Source organism: Quercus lobata, chromosome 12, assembly GCF_001633185.2.
Source record: "Quercus lobata isolate SW786 chromosome 12, ValleyOak3.0 Primary Assembly, whole genome shotgun sequence".
NCBI lineage: Eukaryota > Viridiplantae > Streptophyta > Magnoliopsida > Fagales > Fagaceae > Quercus > Quercus lobata.
The window spans coordinates 25,854,246-25,873,984 of record NC_044915.1 but is presented as its reverse complement, the minus strand read 5'-3'; the positions used below and the strand labels follow the sequence as shown (position 1 = coordinate 25,873,984).

The window sequence follows — 19,739 nt, the reverse complement described above, 5'->3', positions numbered from 1 at the left end:
CTAGAATTGATTGTTTGGAGAGTAGTGAGTACGCTTTCAATAATTCATGAACAAAAGTACCTAGTATAGGTAAACTGTTCTTTCAGACTTCAGAGGTCCAACTTTGTAATCCTTAAAAAAATTAAACCTTATATACATAAAAATAATCACAAAATTTTTATCGTACATAATAGGTTGACTACTAGAAGTGATGGCAATATAAATTATTGAAATAGGCCAATGAGCTCTAGCTCAATTGGCACCCCCTTACAAGTGCTAGGTGGAGGGTCGGGTCATGGAGTTAATACCCATTGAGTGAGTGTGTGGCTTACCAATCAAAATAATAATAATAATAATGCTGGAGTTAGGTTCAAGGACTGATGATTTGAGCATGTGGTAGTCTCGGTTATGCAGCTGAAATTGCCATTTATAAAAACATTGTTTGAATGATGCAATATTTTGGCTCCATTGTAGATTTCATTAGCTCTCTTTCTTTTGGATTACAACTCTCACTCTTTGTAATTACTTGGAAGTACGTTGTGTGTGCACAGCTCTTCAATATTACTTGTAAAAAAATGGTACAACAGCAAATTATTTAAGTTGTAGCCTTCATATGTAGAATCTTTGACACCCTGTTTGTAAGAGGTTTTTTCTATTATCAGTAAAATTCCTAATCATTTTTCAATCATAAATAGAATCTATGCTCTGGTCTGATATATGACAATCAATACAAGGTTTGGGGGAGCAGCATATGTTCACTGATTCCATAGGCCTTGTTGTAAATTGAATTTGCCTTGGGTTGAGTTTAAACTTGAAAGTCAAGCCAGCCCATTCGACCATCATGGTGACTCCCAACCTTCAAAAATTAAGAAAATCAATAGTTCTGTGAGAAGAGGAATAAATGTTATTCTGGCCTGTGAGAGAGAGAGAGAGAGAGAGAGAGAGAGAGAGATGTTAGGACTTCATAAATCTTTTGGCCTGAGTTAGGGTTGGAGGGTTGATTAGCCTAACTTTGCTAACCCAATGAAACCTGAACTATTTTATATCAGGAGAGTTGTAGGATGTTGGAAGGTCCCATCCTGTCTCTGTTCTGTTCAGGACCAGATCCATATTTGGTGATTTATTTATCATTATGGTTCTAACACCAGCATGTTGTTTTATCATATCTTTAAAGGAGGTATTATGAGTTTGATAATTGTGTCTTGATCTTCTTTTGTAAACATGTTTTGAATATTTTAGAAAACCTACTGCTAATAAACTCTAGCTCAATTGGCACTTCCTTGCCTTGCCAGGTGGAGGATGAGGTTGTGGATTCAAAATCTATCTGATGTGTGTGTAACTAACCAATAAAAAATTAGAACTTAAAAAAAAATAATAATAATAATCTTAGAAAACCTAGTGAAATTGTGGAGTTATGATTTTCTTGTCGATTTGTTTTCTGTGTTGAAATAGAATAAAAGGAATGAAATGGTTCTTACATACAACCTTCTTTTTCAGTGTCACTTCAGCTACAGTGTTTGTGGGCTTGGCTCGGATGGAACAGATAGGCTTGTACAGTTAGTCCAGGAAATACAGCATGGTAAATTATCTAAATCCAAAGAGGGGACAATATATGGAGCGAAAATTACTGGTGGAGGTTCCGGTGGAACTGTTTGTGTAGTTGGCAGGAACAGTCTACGAAGCAGTGAACAAATTCTTGAGGTAATTTTGTTCCTTTTTTTTTTTTGTCCTTAAAAGAGAACGTTACCCTTCAGATCACTTAGGTACTACCCATATACCAAGATACTGCTTGTTAGTTGAAAAGATCTTGTCCCTAGCATGTTTCTTTTACCTTATAGCTGGCCTTGTTGATTGAGAGTGAATTATCCTTCTCTCTAACCTTTTATGGGGTTCGAGTGATAGCTTAGTGGTATTGGCACCCTTTATGGTTCAGTGTCTGTGGTTAAACTCCATTCCCACTATTTACATAGAAAAAAAAAAAAAAAAAATTCCTTTTCTCTAACCTTTTGTATGGCTTTTTCATGTGTTGTTCATAGCCCATTATATCGCTGATTATACGGTGATTTAGTTGTCGTTTATAAATGAGCCAATTGAGCTGATACAATGAGCTTTATGCTGTTTGATTTCCAGATTCAGCAGAGATACAAAAAAGCGACGGGCTATTTGCCGTTTCTTTTTGAGGGCTCATCACCAGGCTCTGGGAAGTTTGGATATCTGAAAATACGCCGCATCCCCAACAAGCTAAACTAATGTCAGCTTTGTGGGATAAAATAATTAAAGGGAAGCGATTCTGGTCTAGGCTAGAAACAGATCAGGTCTCTAGGCGACATTTAAGTATTTTTGTAAGACTTTATTATGATTGACTCCGATCAGAACATCTGAGGAGTATGGCAATAAACACATTCCAGCATAATAATAATAATAAAATTATCATTTTTAATTTTTACCTCCAATTTTACTTCTGAGATGAGCTGATTGACTGTCTATGAAAAATTAGAGTGCCTTGAAGAGTTGTACAAAGTGGTACATTTGGCACCTATTGTGTCTGCATCAATGCGTTTGAATCCTGGAAAAAAAAAAATTATAAGGAAAAGAATAAAATATGTATGTAGCATTCTTTAAATGAAGGTTGTATCCGTTTTTTGTTTTTTTTTTTTTTGTTTTTTTACTCTATATGTTTGGTAACTGTTTTTTCCTCTTATTTTTTATTTCTAAAAATAATTTTCTATTTTTGAGACTTAAAAACTTTTTTGGCAACCCAAAATGGACAAAAATAATTTTTTTTTTTCAAAACTTAATTCGTGGAGGAAACTAAAAACATGTAAAATGCTGTTTTCAATTTCTAGTTTTCAAAAATCAATGAAAATACGCGACTAATTTAATGAATCTGTCCCATTTAATGAGTTAGTACTAGAGTTCAAATCTCAGTAACAATATATTTTAGTATTTTCTTTTTTTCTTCAAAAAACTTTTTTTTTTTTTTTTTTTAATTCCAGCTAACCAAACATGTTTTTGATTTAAAAAATACAAGAAAATTAATTTTTCTTTATACTCCCAAAAACAAGTTTTTGAAAATAGAAAACAAAAACGGTTACTATGGGATAATTTCCCGCACAAGCTGTTTGTCCGCTTTGGGGAGCCAAGCCCGTACAGTTTTGTTCTGCAAGTGACATTGGAAGACTTTGAGTGTAGTCCCACATCGGTAAGAAAAGCGCCCCACTCATGCCTTATAAGCCTCACTCATGCCTTATAAGCGCTTGGCGCAGGCATGAGTGTACCACAATCCACTCATGCCTAAGCGCTTATAAGGCATGAGTGGGGCGCTTCTCTTGCCGATGTGAGACTGCACTCAAAGTTTTCCCATGTCGCTTGCAGAACAAAACCGTACGGGCTTGACCCTCCAAAGCGGACAAATAGCTTGTGCGGGAAATTACCCCACAAAAAGGCGCTTTTGAGGGCAATGCTCATCAAAAGTATTGTCCGCTTTGGGGTGGGGTGGGATTGGCTTGGCCATGTCTCGGACCCAACACCCGCATGGTTTTGTTACCCCTGTGCAGGGCACGCTTCTACCACTACTACATGTCATATGTGTAGTAGTGGTACACTCATGCTTGCGTCAAGCGCTTATAAGGCATGAGTGGGGCGCTTCTCTTGCCAATGTGGGACTACACTCAAAGTCTTCCCATGTTACTTGCAGAACAAAACAATGCGGGCTTGGCTTCCCAAAGCGGACAAACAGCTTGTGCGAGAAATCACCCCACAGTTACCATATGAAAAGCTTCTCATTGCATACTTGTATACAATGCATGGAAAAAAGAAAAAACGTGACAGTGTGACTACCAGAGAGAAAAGAAGAGTGACGAGGGAGAACTTGAAAGTGAGAAGGTATAGTAGTCAATAGTCATGAGAGAGGGAAAGCGAAAACTGAGAGGGACTGAGGTGTGAGGAAGTGAAATTATCGGGTAAGGAGGGAGGAGAGAAAATGTAAAATGTTTTACCATAATTTTAAGTGTAAAACAAATTTGTTTAGGTTGATTTAGTTGACTGAAAACATTTTACTTTTAACTAAATATATATATATTTTGGTTAAAGGGGAATTGCATTAAACTAGAAAGACAACAACGAAGTAGGGCAGAGCCTACTCAAATACAAACCACTCAGATCAAAATCTAATAAACTAGAAATGTCCACAGGTGGACTTTCCAAAATCACAAAATCAGTAGCTTGACAGCCACCCTTGTGAGCTAAAGCATTCGTACATCTATTCATCTCATGATAATAATGCCTGAAACATGTCCGGGGAATCTGTGAAAGCAGATTCTTGCAATTATCCATGATGGACGAAACAAAAAGATTGGAGTAATTCAGATTGCTCAAAGCGTCCACGATTGCCTTAGCATCTATCTTAACTTCAACGGCTTGGCAGTTACGGTTGACACAGACGCTCAGACCATCCTGAAGAGCCCAAAGTTCCGCAAGGAAACAAGTAGTCACCCCTATTTTGCGAGCAAAACCCACAATCCAACTCCCATTATCGACTTGGATTAGCCCCTCGCCTCCTGCAATACCCAGATTATTGAGTGAAGACCCATCGGTATTCAATTTAAACCAGCCCGAATCCGGTTTTGTCTAGCGGACCGGTCTAGGGACACGACTGGAGGCCTCTCTGGTAGGTGCAACGCAGAAGGAATATTCCAAAACACTTCGCGTGATTACTTTTGCAAGCTGAGGGTTCGGACCTTGATTCTTAAATAAAACCTGATTCCTGTGCTTCCAAATTATCCAAATTGCAAAGAGAAAAGTTGTGCTCCATGGGATATAATGATGACCACGGACCTGGTGGTTAGTACCATTTTCTTCTAGCCAAGCAGAGATGTTGCTGGTGAAGAAATGGTTAATATGACTATTAACGCCTAGTTGGGACTACACGGGCTTCACAACATCACAATCTCGGAGAGCATTTAATATGGATTCACTGCCTAAATGACAGAGGGGGCATGCACTCTTGGTCACAATTCCTCTCCTAGCCAAGCACTCCCTCACCCCGATGCTATTATGAAGGCATAACCACACAAAAGATTGAATCCTAGGCAGAATCTTCACCTTCCAAATCCAGTTACCCCCAAAAATGAAAGGCCTTACCTGGTTCATGGCTATCTTGTATGCTGACCTAAGGGTAAACATACCATGGTCCGAGTCCTTCCACGCCAATTTATCACACCCACGGGATGCCACAACATATGGAATTGCCTGTAATTCCAGTTTTAATGAATCTGGGAGCTTAAAAGAAGTTGCAAACCAGTCCTACCCATTTGTTGACACCACATCCCTTACCCTCAAATCCACACTTTCACATTGAATAGGGCCTTGGATGACCTACCTAAGAGGGCCAAACTTTGTCCAATTATCGTCCTAGAAGCTAAGATTACTCTCTCGACCGATTGTCCATCTCACCCCCTTTTGGAAAACTACTGATCCCTTCTTCATAGCTGACCAAATTCTGGAGCAAGGAAGCTTATCTCTGTTACTAGAGCTTAATCTTCGAGCATTATAGTATTTCCCCTTAAGCACTTTAACCTACAAAGAATCTCCTTCATTCTGAAATCTCCAATTGAGCTTTGCTAGCAGAGCTAAGTTCCTACCCCTTGCCATTTGGAAACCCAAGCCACCCTCCTTCTTTGGTTGAGTAACTTTTTCCCAACCCACCCAGTGCACTTTCCTTACCGTTTTCGATGAACCCCACAAAAAGTTCTTGTTTACTCTATCAATCCCATCAATGATTTTACCTGGGAGGTGATTGCACTACATAACATAGTTGGGAATGGTTGAGGAAACATGTTTAACAAGTACAGCTCTACCAGCTAAGGACAACAAATTTGCTTTCCAGCCTGACAGCTTTTGCTTCACATGATCCAGAATAAAATTAAAATCATTAGCCGAGGACCCTGGGTGCTTTAAAGGAATACCAAGATACTTCCCAAGATTGGGAGTAGATTGAAAACCCAATATATCAAGAAGAGACTCCCTATTTTCTCTTCAAACATTTAGGAAAAAATAAACCCTCGATTTTGCCCCACTCACAAATTGCCCGGATCTACTACAAAACTCATGAAGCACCTCTCTAATCACCAAACAATTTGCTTGATCAGCTTTAGCGAAAAGAACCAGATCATCCGCAAAAAAAAAGGTGAGAGAATGCCAAGCCACTCTTAGATGCCCGAACTGGATTCCATCTTTTCTTGCTACATTCTTCTTCAATAAGCTGCCCTAGGAAATCCATGCAAAGAATAAAGATGTATGGTGATAACGGATTGCCTTGCCTGATGCCTCTAGAGGGAAAAATAGGATCCAAGGTCCCCCCATTGACCAAGATTGAAGTGGAAACTGTAGAGATACAACTCATAACCAACTTTATAAGACTTTGTGGGAGGTTAACCCTATTGAGCATAACTCTGATAAAGCTCCACTTAAGCTTGTCATAAGCATTCTCCAGATCAATTTTAATTGCCATGAAACCAGTCATGCCCTTCTTCCTGCCGATGGTATGGATGAGTTCTTGGGCAATTATAGCATTATCCGTGCCCTTTCGCCCTGGCACAAAAGTAGATTGGAGCGGCGATATAAGTTTACCAAGTAGGGGTCTTAATTTGGCAGCCTGAATTTTTGAGACTATCTTATATATCGTATTGCACAAGTTAATTGGGCGATAATTGCTGAGGGTTTCTGGTCCAGGAATCTTGGGAATAAGAACAATAAGGGTCTTGTTAACTTCCTTAGGAACTTCCCTGTTAGCAAAATTTTTTATAACTTCCTCCTTCACAGAGGTACCCACTGTGAGCCAAAAACATTGGAAGAAGCCTGCATGAAGCCCATTTGGACTAGGGCCAGGGGTTTTAAAAGCTTTGAGAGACCAAAAACCACTCTTTATCTCTTCTTCTGACATAGCCTTATCAATATTATCCCGCTCCTCATCAGAAAGCCGGGTTTGCCAGGCCAACGCCGCAGGAATCTCAAGGGGGGAGTAACTTAGAGAAGATGTATAGAGTTCTGAAAATCCGTCCCTAATAACTTCCTTAACTGCCATCTCATCATGCACCCATTCCCCTTCTTTGGACATGATAGAAATGATAGAATTTCTTCTTCTCCTCACCAGAGTATACACATGAAAAAATGTCGTATTCCGGTCACCAGAAATCAACCAATTCACCCTAGACTTCAGTGCCCATAACTCTTCTTCCTGACTAAGAACACAATTTAGATCAGCCTGGAGCTTCCTTTCTAACTCTACTAGGGAATCCAACGGTCTCAAGGCTAATGCCCTTTGAATGCCGTCCAACCTAGCCATTATCCTCCACTTCTTATCAAATATATTGCCGAAGTGAGACCTATTCCACTTCAAAGCATCTCGGGTAAATGACTTGATAGCTTCCTGAAGGTGAGGAGCATTAGTCCAAGCTTTTTGAACCATCCGAGGAAAAGAGGGGTCCGAGAGCCAGAAACTTTGAAACTTAAACAGATGATTCCGTCTGGCCCATACAGTGGGGGCAGTTTGGGGCAGGACCGGGCAATGATCGAAATGACATCTGGTAAGATGGGAGACCCTAGCTTCAAGGTACAGTGTACACCACTTTGGATTTACAAAGAATCTATCGATTCTCTCTTGAATGAGAACTTGAGCATCCTTCCGGTTGGTCCAAGTAAACTGTGACCCCGAGAACCCCAAGTCAATCATATTACACTTGTCCATGCAATCTTTGAGGAGGAGAGATCTGCTAATGCTTACAGGTCTACCACCTAGCTTATCATCACTAATAATAGGCTCATTAAAATCCCCTGAAATAATCTAGGGCATTCTATGCAAGTCCGCAGCATTCATCAAATTATTCCAAAGAATAGACCTCTCAGCAAATCTAGGGCTGGCATAAACTGCTGAAAATAACCAAGAAAGATTGGAAGAACGTACCTTCACAGTAACATGGATTTCCTGCTCTATTTTGGTTAAAGGAACAACTTCTACTAAGTCTGAGTTCCATAGGAGCCACAACCCCCCCGTCAAACCAATCGTATTCGTGTGAATTGCACCATCGAAGGGAAGACGGTTTGTAATGTCCTTAGCTCTCTCCCCTCCAAGACGGGTCTCCATGATCACAAAAATTGCCGAATCATGCACTCGAGCAAGATCTCTAACATGGCTCTGAAAATTGGGCTTTAGAGCGCCCTTGCTATTCCAAATGATGTAATTCATCACACTGAAAAGGAAAGAGAAAAGAACCTCCTCAGAAGTGGGAAAGGACAGCCCTTCCTCCTTCCACTTCCATCCCAACTTCAGTAGCTTCTTCGTTGCTTGCATTCTCCTTGGCAAGATGGTTGACCGGACTTCAAGAATTCCCGCCACCATCGGTTGAAACACTTGTACCGGCCTGGGTATGGGCTTGATGCTCCTGAGACAAATTGCAAGTGTCCCGACTTCCAAAATCATCTTCACCACGAGTCTCTCGGGCTTGAAGGACTTGCATAGAGCCGGTCTCAGAGCGATCCGTGCTTGGATCTCCCACACCATCGCTCCTCCACTGAACTTCCCACAAAGCAACATCGCCACTACCTCCGGCCCCACTATGTCCATTCCCTCGCGAATTGTTGCCTGCCTCAACACTTGCTGGAGTTGTGAACTGAAATTTCGCATCCCATCCTTGCTTGCTTTGTGAACTGAAATTTCGCATCCCATCCTTGCTTGCTTTGTGACTGAAATTTCGCATCCCATCCCTGCTTGCTTCCATAGGACAGCTTAGAAGTAGACGGCTCTAAATAAGGAAGCTTCTGGTTGCTGGTTAACTAAATATTTTACCGTAAAACAAAACATCGTAAAATGGTAAAATATTTTCCTAAAAATATTTGGAAAAAACATTTTCTTAAAAATATTTTACACATCAAAACGAAGAGCGTTTAACGTTATTTATTTATTTTTTTTTTAAATCCCAAAAATAAGGAACATCAAACCGATAGAACCCTTTCTTAAAAAAGAAAAAAAAAAACCGATAGAAGCCAAAAATAACGGCAAGAGCTGCTACAACAAACCCTTTTCCAAAAACTCTTCTTCTCCAACGATCAATAAACCCATGCAAACCCAGAGACCCACAACGAAGCAACCCAGGCGGTGAAGCAACGGTTCGGACTGAACCCAACGGCGAACGCTTCAGGCGGCGGCGAAGGCCCCAGGCGAGGGAAAAATCGGCTCGGACTGAACTTCTCCACTTCGGGTTCTCACTCTCTCTCTCTCTCTCTCTCTCAATCAGATTTGCAGAAATCCGATCCTTTGGGGTTTTGGGTATTATCTAAATTTTTGATTTGGGTCTTAAGAAAGAAAATCGGATTCCCGAGCCTTTGGGTTTTTTCCATTTGTATGAAAAGCTATGGCACTACCAAAAATCACAGAAGCACGCAATAATCTTCGTAAATCCATCAGACCTTGTGCTCTGCTTTCACTTCTCTTCACCAAGAACCTCTCTCACACTCACAGACCCATTTGCACCAAAACTCATACTAATATTTACGACTCATCTTTTCATTCTGACCTCACCAGCATTACAAATGGCTTCATTTCCATCTTCACCAAGAAACCATTTTCCCCACACAACCCAGAACTCAATAGCCTTTCACCAAGACTCACCACCCAAGTTGTTGAAAGTGTGCTAAATTGCCTCAAGAGTTGGAAAATAGCTCACATGTTCTTTACTTGGGCCTCAAATCAATGTGGTTATAAGCACAATTGTTATACTTATAATGCCATGGCCTCAATCCTATCACGTGCTCGACAAATTCCCCCACTGAGAGCCATGGTCATGGATATTGTAAATTTGCGTTGTTCCATGTCTCCAGGAGCTCTGGGATATCTAGTAAGGTGTTTGGGCAGTGTAGGACTGTTTGATGAAGCTAACGTATTGTTTGATCAAGCTAGAAGGATGGGTCTTTGCGTTCCCAATGACTATAGCTATAATTGTTTGTTAGAGGCTTTATCTAAGTCTAATTCAGTTGTTTTAATTGAAATGAGAATGAAAGAGATGCACGATTATGGTTGGAAATTCAGTAAATACACGCTGACCCCGGTGTTACAAGTTTATTGCAATGCTGGCAAGTTTGAAAAAGCTCTGAGCATGTTCAATGATATGAATGAGCGTGGTTGGGTCGACCTGCACGTATTCTCTATCTTAGTTATGTCTTTTAGCAAGTGGGGTGAGGTAGATAAGGCCTTTGAATTGATTGAGAGAATGGAAGACCATAATATTACGTTGAATGAGAAGACTTTTCGCGTTCTGATTCATGGGTTTGTAAAGGAGTCCAGAGTGGATAAGGCCCTTCAATTGTTCGATAAAATGCAGCAATCAGGTTTCTATCCTGATGTTTCACTATATGATGTGCTCATTGGAGGACTCTGTAAAATTAAGGAGCTGGAGAAAGCCTTACATTTGTTTTCAGAAATGAGGCAGTTGGGAATTCATCCCGATGTTAAAATACTTACAAAGCTTATGACATTTTTCTCTGAAGAGAAAAAAATGATCCAATTACTTGAGGAAATGCAAGAAGATATTGATGAGGAAGCTATGAGTTTGCTTTACAATTCTGTTCTGAATGCTCTTGTTAAAAACAACTCAATCGATAAAGCTTTTCTCTTTCTCAAGGCAATGATGGGGGATCAATCTGATGCTGATGTTGTGGAACATAAACTCCTAAGGGTTAAGAAAGCCATTCGCCCTGACACCACTTCTTTTAGTATTGTTATTGATGGTCTACTCAGGACTGGTAAGTTGGACTCAGCACTTAACATTTTCCAGCATATGAAGCAAATCGGTTGTGCACCAAATATAATGATTTATAAAAATTTAATTGATGGTCTGTGCAATTCAAATAGATCGGAAGAAAGTTATGAGCTTTTCAGAGAGATGAAGCTGTCAAGATTTGAACCAACCCGTTTTATCTACAACTCTATATATGGGTGCCTATGTAGAATGGAAGATGTTGTCGCAGCTCTTGATCTGGTGAAAGAGATGCGTGTCTATGGATATGAACCATATACAAAACATTCTACCTTGCTTGTAAAAGGGCTATGCAAACATGGGAGAGCAGTAGAAGCTTGCAAATTTCTTGCTAGCATGGTTCAAGAAGGTTTCCTCCTTGATATAATTCCCTATTCTGCAGCCATAGATGGTTTAATCAAAACTCAAGAAGTGGATCGAGCTTTGGAGTTATTCCGGGACATTTGTTCTCGTGGCTATTGTCCTGATGTGGTTGCATACAACATATTGATAAGTGGGCTCTGTAAGGCAAAGAGAGTTTCTGAAGCTGAAGATATTCTGCATGAGATGGAGGTCAAGGGGCTTGTCCCCTCAGTTATTACCTACAATCTGCTTGTAGATGGATGGTGCAAAAATGGTGATGTTGATCAGGCCATGCTGTTCCTTTCCCGGATGTTTGTAAAAGATAGAAAGCCTAATGTAATTACTTACACTACTTTGATGAATGGGTTATGCAATGCTGAAAGACCTGATGATGCACTGGTGCTTTGGAATGAAATGGGAAGAGAAGGGTGTTCTCCAAACAATATTGCTTTCATGGCCCTCATTAATGGTCTTTGTAAGTGTGGTAGGCCTGACACGGCACTTGTATATCTTCACCAGATGCAAGAGAAGGAAATGGAACCTGACACCTTTGTCTATGTAGCACTAATGAGTAGTTTTCTATGTAATCTTAACCTACCCTTGGCTTTTGAAATTTTAAAGGAGATGGCTGGGAAAGGAAACTTTCCAGATCCACTGGATAAGAACTGTCTTATTGTTAGAGATGCAGTACTTAAGTTGTTGGAAGATGCCAGGACTTCTTCAAGAGTTAGAAATCTTATTGCAGAGGGTAGAATTCCTAAAATATGCTGTTCAGACGTCAAAGATGAAGGTTGACATGAACTCATTGATTGATTATGAGTCACTAAGATAGCACAGATATGCTCAAGGAAATTTTTAGTATAGAACTGGGGTGCTCTGGCTAAAGAAAGCAATATGTCCTTCTCAGCTTAAATTTGGATGGTGGATTATTTTCGGCAGGGAAGGCTCTGTATAATCAACCTACCTTTGGGGTTTATGACTCTGACATCACCAAGTGACTCATGTTTGTCTTGGGAAAATCCTGTCATTCTTTTTCTTTATTATTGATTTGAATTATATAAAGAACACTGAATATGAATTAATTTAGAATCCTTAATTTATCAATCCTTTAGTCGGATAGAATTTAAATGAAAACAATTCTACAAGTGGATGTAAATATTGGACATGGATCATTTATTGTTCTACGTAAACTGAAGATGTTTTCAATCAAATTCAATCCATTTGTTGGATGCAAAACCTATTTATGAATCTTTTATGAAAAACTTATTTATGAAAAATTTATAGAATCAAATACAATTCCGCTAATAAGTTTGTCTAATGTCATAGAACTGGTGCTATTGTTTTCTTTTATTTTTTTTGAAGTTCCTTCATGACATGTTCCTCTTTCCCTCTCCCTCTGCCCCTCTCACTTTTTCTTTTTATCTGCTCTCTTGTAGATGCCAAAAAGAGAAGCCTGCCATGTTGCTGTGCAAATGAATCATCCAAGTAAACATAGGCTTTGGAAGCATGCGCTGGCTCGGCAGCAAGCCAAAGGACAAGGATCAACACTTGTTCTGGAAATTGTATGTATGAGTCTTTAAATAGACATTATCTTTTTTCCAGTTTTTTCATTTATAGAAGTTGGTTGACTTTGCTTCTTCTTTGGGATAGTGAAGAGGGATATAATTTTTCTCTTTTGAGTGATTGAAATTTAGTCACAATAAGCGTGGAGCTTATGACTTAAAGTGTTTTTTTTGTCACAGAAAAAAATATGTTTACGTGTGTTTATTATATGTATCTGATTTTATAAAATCTGTGTTATCTCCACATTTTGGCCAAATCAGGTATCGTTTGGTTCAGAATTGAGCAATCGTGGACCAACCTTTGATATGAATTTATCTGATTTTATGGACGGAGACCAGCCAATATCATATGAAAAAGCAAAGGAATACTTTGCTAAAGATCCATCCGAATCGCAGGTCAGTTTTGTTTGATTATCTATAATTTTGTAAAATAATATACCACTTATATGATTCTTGTTGTAGGTGGGCAGCTTTTGTTGCGGGGTTGATTCTGGTTTTAATGACAGAGTTAGGTGTTCGCTTTGAGGATAGTATCAGTATGCTGGTATAAGTTTCTCCCTATCTTGTTTGGAATATTTTGATTCATTCATAGCCACTGCATACATTCTTAATACAAGCTAAAACATATGTCCTCATTTTTTTGTGTCCTTAAAAGTGCCCAATATGTGAGTGGATATAGGATAATTGATATATATATATATATATTTTTTTCCATCTTGTCATGTTGGCCTTTCTTAGTTGTTTCCTTTCCTTAATTAAATTTTGAGTTAGCTCATTTCTGGCTTGCGGCTTTTATTATGATACACCTTCTTTTCTGGTACCTTGCTTTGTGTAGAATTGTTTTATTCTTAGGCTTTAAACTTGGCTTTTGATGTTACATTCCAAAAATTTGACCATTATATATTTTAGGCTACCAATCCACTTACTTTGCTTTATTATCTTGATAGATTCACTTGAGTTTGTATCATGCTTACTTTGGTATAAAGCCACTCTCTGCACAATCTTGCTTTTCTAATATATACTTCAATATTCTCTCTACTGTGGATCACTTTGTTTCTCATGATATTTTTATTATGTGGCTGCTACTAATACTTAGTTATTCCAAAAACCAATTTTTTTTTTTTTTTTTTTTTTTTTTTTTTTTTTTTTTTTTTTTTTTTGTATGAAACGTTTCCTAGTTTTTTATGCTTATGAATATGTTCTTTTATATGAGGTTGACGTTGTGAATTTATTAGTGTTCAATGTATTTCATCAGCTTTGAAGTTAAGTACCTATAAAGTCCATTACTATTGTCTCAATATTATGAACATGCAGGTTTATTCTGCTGTCCCAGAAGGCAAAGCTGTATCATCTTCTGCTTCTGTGGAGTTTGCTAGCATGGCTGCCATAGCTGCTGCTCGTGGTAATTTTTTTTATCAAATATTCCAAACTTTGAGAACTGTCTTTTTAGGACTCAATTTTTTGACATCTTTTTATTTACTTATAAAAAAAAAATTCTATATATCTTGTATGTGGTACATCCCTACATTTGCCTTAGATAATAAGAATGGGTTTAGTTGTAGTTGAGTAAAACATCAAAGACTAAATCTAGTTATAAAGACAAATAAAATTGTACTCATTTGTAATTAAGATGTCTCAAAAGCCCACATCAAATAGACAACAACTAATATCTTGAGCATTCAAGTCTTTGAAATTCAATTTGAAGTACCCAGAAATTTTAGGGAAATGCTTAATCAACTTAATTCTTCTTCTTTGCTATTAACCAAAAACAAAAAAAAAAACCTTAATTCTTTTTCTACACTTTGCAGGATTAAACATCTGTCCTCGAGATCTTGCTTTGCTCTGCCAAAAGGTCTGACTCTTTAGCAGAACCTTCAGATTGGTATTCTTCCCTTAATCATATATTATTTAATTTTTATATACCTTGAGCATGTTATGCTACTTCATTTGTTATTTAATTTTGTTTATTAGGTTGAGAATCACATTGTTGGAGCTCCATGTGGTGTGATGGACCAGATGACTTCAGCATGTGGTGAAGCCAACAAACTTCTTGCAATGGTGTGCCAGGTACGCATATTAGTTCTGTAGAAAGCTACTCTACTATGGTTGTTTTACAGATAAAAAATTTATGTCTAAAATTGAATCTATGCAGCCTGCTGAGATGGTTGGGCTTGTAGAAATTCCCTCCCATATCCGATTTTGGGGAATTGATTCAGGAATAAGACATAGGTAAACGGTCCTTTAATATGTTTATTTCCATTCTCCTGATTTGTGTTGACATAAGTTTATCATGCTTGTTTTTTTAATTTTTATGGATGAGTTTGCTGAGTTGAGATTGCAGATTTCCTGTTGTTCATATTGTGTTGGAACATTATGAACATTTGATTATAGGATTTACATATAATCCTATGGTTGTATCTTCCTTTTCTTTCATATTATCCAAGATCATTCTTCTTCACCTTCCATCCTGTATCCATATATTCTTTATCATGATGATTAATTGTGCTTTCATGTAAATATTATCAAATGAATTTAACGTCTTAATCCCCTTATCTTGGTGCAGCAGTTGCTATCCTGTATAATCCTAATTTATTTATGCTCTTTGTTTCTCTCTTTTTTTTTTTTTTGAAAGTTTTTGAATGCAAAGTTTAAGGGTATTTTGGTGGCAGCATTGGTGGTGCAGACTACGGATCCGTCAGAGTTGTTATTTATATGGGTTGAAAGATGATAAAGTCTACTGCTTCTTCAATCTTGTCTCGGTCATTACCTAAAGGTGATGGGCTAAACCTTGACAATTTGGAGGATGTTGGTGTTGAACTATTGGAAGATGAAGCTTCATTAGATTACTTATGTAACCTTTCACCTCACAGGTATTGTCCTTTAGAAAGCTTTCCTTCTTGATACTTTAATTCTTTATCAAATCTTAGTGAAGAGATTAAATGAATTCTTTAATTTTTGAGGTTTAGTGGCCTGTTTTTTACCCCCCCCCCCCCCCTTTTAATTTCTGCACCTGTTTTTATTGGCACCTTCGGTTCTCCAATGATCAGGGATAATCAGGGTTCTTGATTTTTAAACTTCAATCACAGATATGAGGCTCTTTATGCAAAGGTGCTTCCATAGTCCATGCTTGGTGAGACATTTTTGGAGAAATATGCTGATCACCACGATCCTGTCACAGTTATTGATCCCAATCGTACTTATGGAGTTAGAGCACCTGCTAATAGTTAGAGAATTGAATTTGCATCATGAATGTCAATAGTGAACCCCAAGGGGTAGCACAGTTGGTTAGAGATCATGTCTCATGAAGCAGGGGTCATTAGTTTGAATCTCCCTGTTCCCCTCTCCTTGAGGCCAAAACTTATCCAAAAGGGAGAATATCAGTAGCGGATTGATATGGATGTTACTTCATGGAAAAGGAACTTTAATTTAGAGATTCATGATGTTGTCAATCCAAAAGAGGATTTAATAATAATACCTATTGTGGTATAAATCATTGTTATTTTTTTCCAATTATTTGAGGTTAATTGTTCTTTACTTTAACTCTGTTTGTCACATACTCACACGTGTGTGCATGCTCATGTGAAAGTTCAAAATTTTGACGTCCCCTAATCTCACTTCACTCCGTTACCACTAGTGTCAAGTGCAATGGGTAGTTTCTGTTTTGGTTGCAATTGTTGATTTGATGTCTTGTGATTGTAACTTGTAAGTTTGACCTTCTGCTCAACAGTACAGTCAATAAAGTGTGGCTGTTATACATGTACTTGCAATATTCCTGATATGTGTCAATCCTTTAAAACTTTTTAAAGTAAGTTGTAATTATTATTATTAACCCCCTTGAATTTTTGCATATATTTGAATTTGAACTTTGCAATGAAAAATATCTATATTTTTCTTAGAATTATGTTGAATGATTAAATTCATCATTTCCTAAAAGTTTAAGCTTTTGGGAGAGTCGGTACTTTATCAATTTTTTTGGGCTTTTTAAAATGTTTTTTACCATCCTTTATTTCTTAATATGAATCATTTATTTGAATGCTCTTGTATGTCTCTGAGAGTGTTAAATGGTCTAGAATGTAGCTTAATATATATATTACCATCCTTTGTTTCTTTGAAGTTGGATTTCTAATATAATCATTTGTTAGGTTTCTAAATGCTACGTCAAATTGTAAATTTTCTATTTCTTTCTATTTACCTCTTTTGTTGCTTTCCTCTTCATTAATTGTTATTCTAAGGTAAAAAAATTCATCATTGTACTTAACTTTATTTGAAAATTACTGTAGCTGAAGCTCGTAGGAGATATTCTTACTGAGGAGCAATCTCCGCTTGAATTGTGGTTAATATATCAAATTGTTTTTTTTAGCTAGACAGGATGGCCACAGCTCAGTGCTCTCATTGGTGCTGATCAGCCTCATATGTGCTTAATCTAAGTAGCGATAACTTTGACTGATATTACATGTTTATGTTACTGTCAGTCCATAGATTATATTCTTCATTTAAATTTGTACTATGGTTTCTTTTTTAAGCACATTTTGTGGACTTAATCACTTTAGTGATTAATATATCAAATTGTTTTTTTTAGCTAGACAGGATGGCCACAGCTCAGTGCTATCATTGGTGCTGATCAGCCTTATATGTGCTTAATCTAAGTAGTGATAACTTTGACTGATATTACATGTTTATGTTACTGTCAGTCCATAGATTATATTCTTCATTTAAATTTGTATTATGGTTTCTTTTTTAAGCACATTTTGTGGACTTAATCACTTTAAGACATAAAAGACTCAAGAGATCATGTGCAGCGGATACCTTGTATTACTTAACTGTTGATTATATTATTACATGTTAGCTGAGTTACTTTGCTTAATTACTTTACTCACAGGCCTTTAAAGCACTTCTAACATCGGCAACTTCAGATGAGCAACTTACGGCTCTTGGTGAACTATTGTATCGGGTATATACAAATTTCTAGTTTTGATAAATTGTTAAGCTTGGTTTTTGAAATCTACTTCTGCATATATATATAAAGGCAGGCCTCATAGACGGAAATAATGCAATGGAGACAAGTGACATCCGGGGAATCAAATTAATGAAGCATTTATACCCATAAAACTCAGCCCCTTCTATTCCTTGTATGAACGAGTGTTTTATTAATGGATCTGAGGAATTTTATGTGAAATAAACAAAAAAATAACTCATTAAATGCTTAGGTAAATTTGAATCCTGGAATTGATTGTTTGGAGAGTAGTGAGTACGCTTTCAATAATTCATGAACAAAGGTACCTAGTATAGGTAAACTGTTCTTTCAAACTTCAGAGGTCCAGCTTTGTAATCCTTAAAAAAATTGAACTTTATATACATAAAAATAATCACGTAATTTTTATCGTACATAATTGGTTGACTACTAGAAGTGATGGCAATTTATATTATGGAAATAGACCAATGAGCTCTAGCTGAATTGGCACCCCCTTACAAGTGCTATGTGGACGGTCGGGTCATGGGGTTAATACCCATTGAGTGAGTGCGTAGCTTAGCGATCAAAATAATAATAATAATAATGCTGGAAATAGGTCCAAGGACTGATGATTTGAGCATGTGGTAGTCTCAGTCATGCAGCTGAAACCGCCATTTATAAAAACATTGTTTGAATGACGCAATATTTTGGCTCCATTGTAGATTTCATTAATTCTCTTTCTTTTGGATTACAACTCTCACTCTTTGTAATTACTTGGGAGTACGCTATGTGTGCACAGCTCCTCTTCAATATTACTTGTAAAAAAATGGTACAACAACAAATTATTTAAGTTGTAGCCTTCATATGTAGAATCTATGTTCTGGTCTGATATATGACAATCAACACAAGGTTTGGGGGAGTAGCATATGCTCACTGATTCCATAGGCCTAATTGAGTTTGCCTTGGTTTGAGTTTAAACTTGAAAGTCAAGCCAGCCCATTTGACCATCATGGTGACTCCCAACCTTCAAAAATTAAGAAAATCAGTAGTTCTGTGAGAAGAGAAATAAATGTTATTCTGGCCTGAGAGAGAGAGAGAGAGATGTTAGGGCTTCATAAATCTTTTGGCCTGAGTTAGGGTTGGAGGGTTGATTAGCCTAACCTTGCTAACCCAATGAAACCTGAACTATGTTATATCCGGTGAGTTGTAGGATGTTGGAAGGTCCCATCCTGTCTCTGTTCTGTTCAGGACCAGATCCATATTTGGTGATTTATTTATCATTATGCTTCTAACGCCAGCATGTTGTTTTATCATATCTTTATAGGAGGTATTATGAGTTTGATAATTGTGTCTTGATCTTCTTTTGTATGCATGTTCTGAATATCTTAGAAAACCTAGCGCTAATAAACTCTAGCTCAATTGGCACCTCCTCGCCTTATAAATGCTAGGTGGAGAATGAGGTTGTGGGTTCAAGATCTATCTGACATGTGTGTACCTAACCAATAAAAAAAAAATTAGAACTTAACAAAAAAAAAAAAAATCTTAGAAAACCTAGTGAAATTGTGGAGTCATGATTTTCTTATCGATTTGTTTTCTGTGTTGAAATAGAATAAAAGGAATGAAATGGTTCTTAGGTCTTACATATTACCTTCTTTTTCAGTGTCACTTCAGCTACAGTGTTTGTGGGCTTGGCTCGGATGGGACAGATAGGCTTGTACAGTTAGTCCAGGAAATACAGCATGGTAAATTATCTAAATCCAAAGAGGGGACAATATATGGAGTGAAAATTACTGGTGGAGGTTCCGGTGGACCTGTTTGTGTAGTTGGCAGGAACAGTCTACGACGCAGTGAACAAATTCTTGAGGTAATTTTGTTCATATTTTTTTTCTTAAAAGAGAAAGTTACCCTTCAGGTCAGGGGCTACCCATATACCAAGATACTGCTTGTTGGTTGAAAAGATCTTGTCCCTAGCATGTTTCTTTTACTTTATAGCTGGCCTTGTTGATTGAGAGTGAATTATCCTTCTCTCTAACCTTTTATGGGGTTTGAGTGATAGCTTAGTGGTACTAGCACCCTTTGTGGTTAGTGTCTGTG

At 37.7% G+C, this 19,739-nt stretch overlaps 2 protein-coding genes across 6 annotated transcripts in view; both read left to right on the top strand.

Annotated features, from left to right (window-relative positions):
• Positions 1–19,739, top strand: part of LOC115971430 (L-arabinokinase-like) — a 33,861-nt gene that overhangs the window by 13,612 nt on the left and 510 nt on the right. The window contains exons 28-29 of one of the 3 annotated variants that reach the window (XM_031091348.1): positions 1,477–1,680; positions 2,110–2,425. In XM_031091348.1, the coding sequence (XP_030947208.1) occupies positions 1,477–1,680; positions 2,110–2,229 (324 nt within the window). In that variant the 3' untranslated portion in view covers positions 2,230–2,425. Of the gene's footprint in view, positions 1–1,476; positions 1,681–2,109; positions 2,426–19,739 lie in introns of those variants that run through there. The other 2 variants (XR_004087317.1, XM_031091350.1) reach the window with 2 other exon arrangements.
• On the top strand, positions 8,962–19,334 carry LOC115971431 (L-arabinokinase-like). 3 transcript variants are annotated; one of them, XM_031091352.1, is made up of 11 exons: positions 10,684–10,776; positions 10,886–12,694; positions 12,956–13,090; positions 13,157–13,238; positions 14,009–14,096; positions 14,503–14,546; positions 14,666–14,761; positions 14,847–14,923; positions 15,364–15,564; positions 15,781–17,645; positions 19,306–19,334. In XM_031091352.1, the coding sequence occupies exons 3-9, from the start codon at positions 13,044–13,046 to the stop codon at positions 15,413–15,415; spliced, it is 486 nt and encodes a 161-aa protein (XP_030947212.1). In that variant the 5' UTR covers positions 10,684–10,776; positions 10,886–12,694; positions 12,956–13,043; the 3' UTR covers positions 15,416–15,564; positions 15,781–17,645; positions 19,306–19,334. The 3 variants fall into 3 exon arrangements, with proteins under 3 accessions (XP_030947211.1, XP_030947212.1, XP_030947213.1); XM_031091353.1 differs by lacking the exon at positions 19,306–19,334 and having other exon boundaries at positions 17,574–17,645; XM_031091351.1 differs by lacking the exons at positions 13,157–13,238; positions 14,009–14,096; positions 14,503–14,546; ... (3 more) ...; positions 15,781–17,645; positions 19,306–19,334 and having other exon boundaries at positions 8,962–12,135; positions 12,569–12,694; positions 12,956–13,147.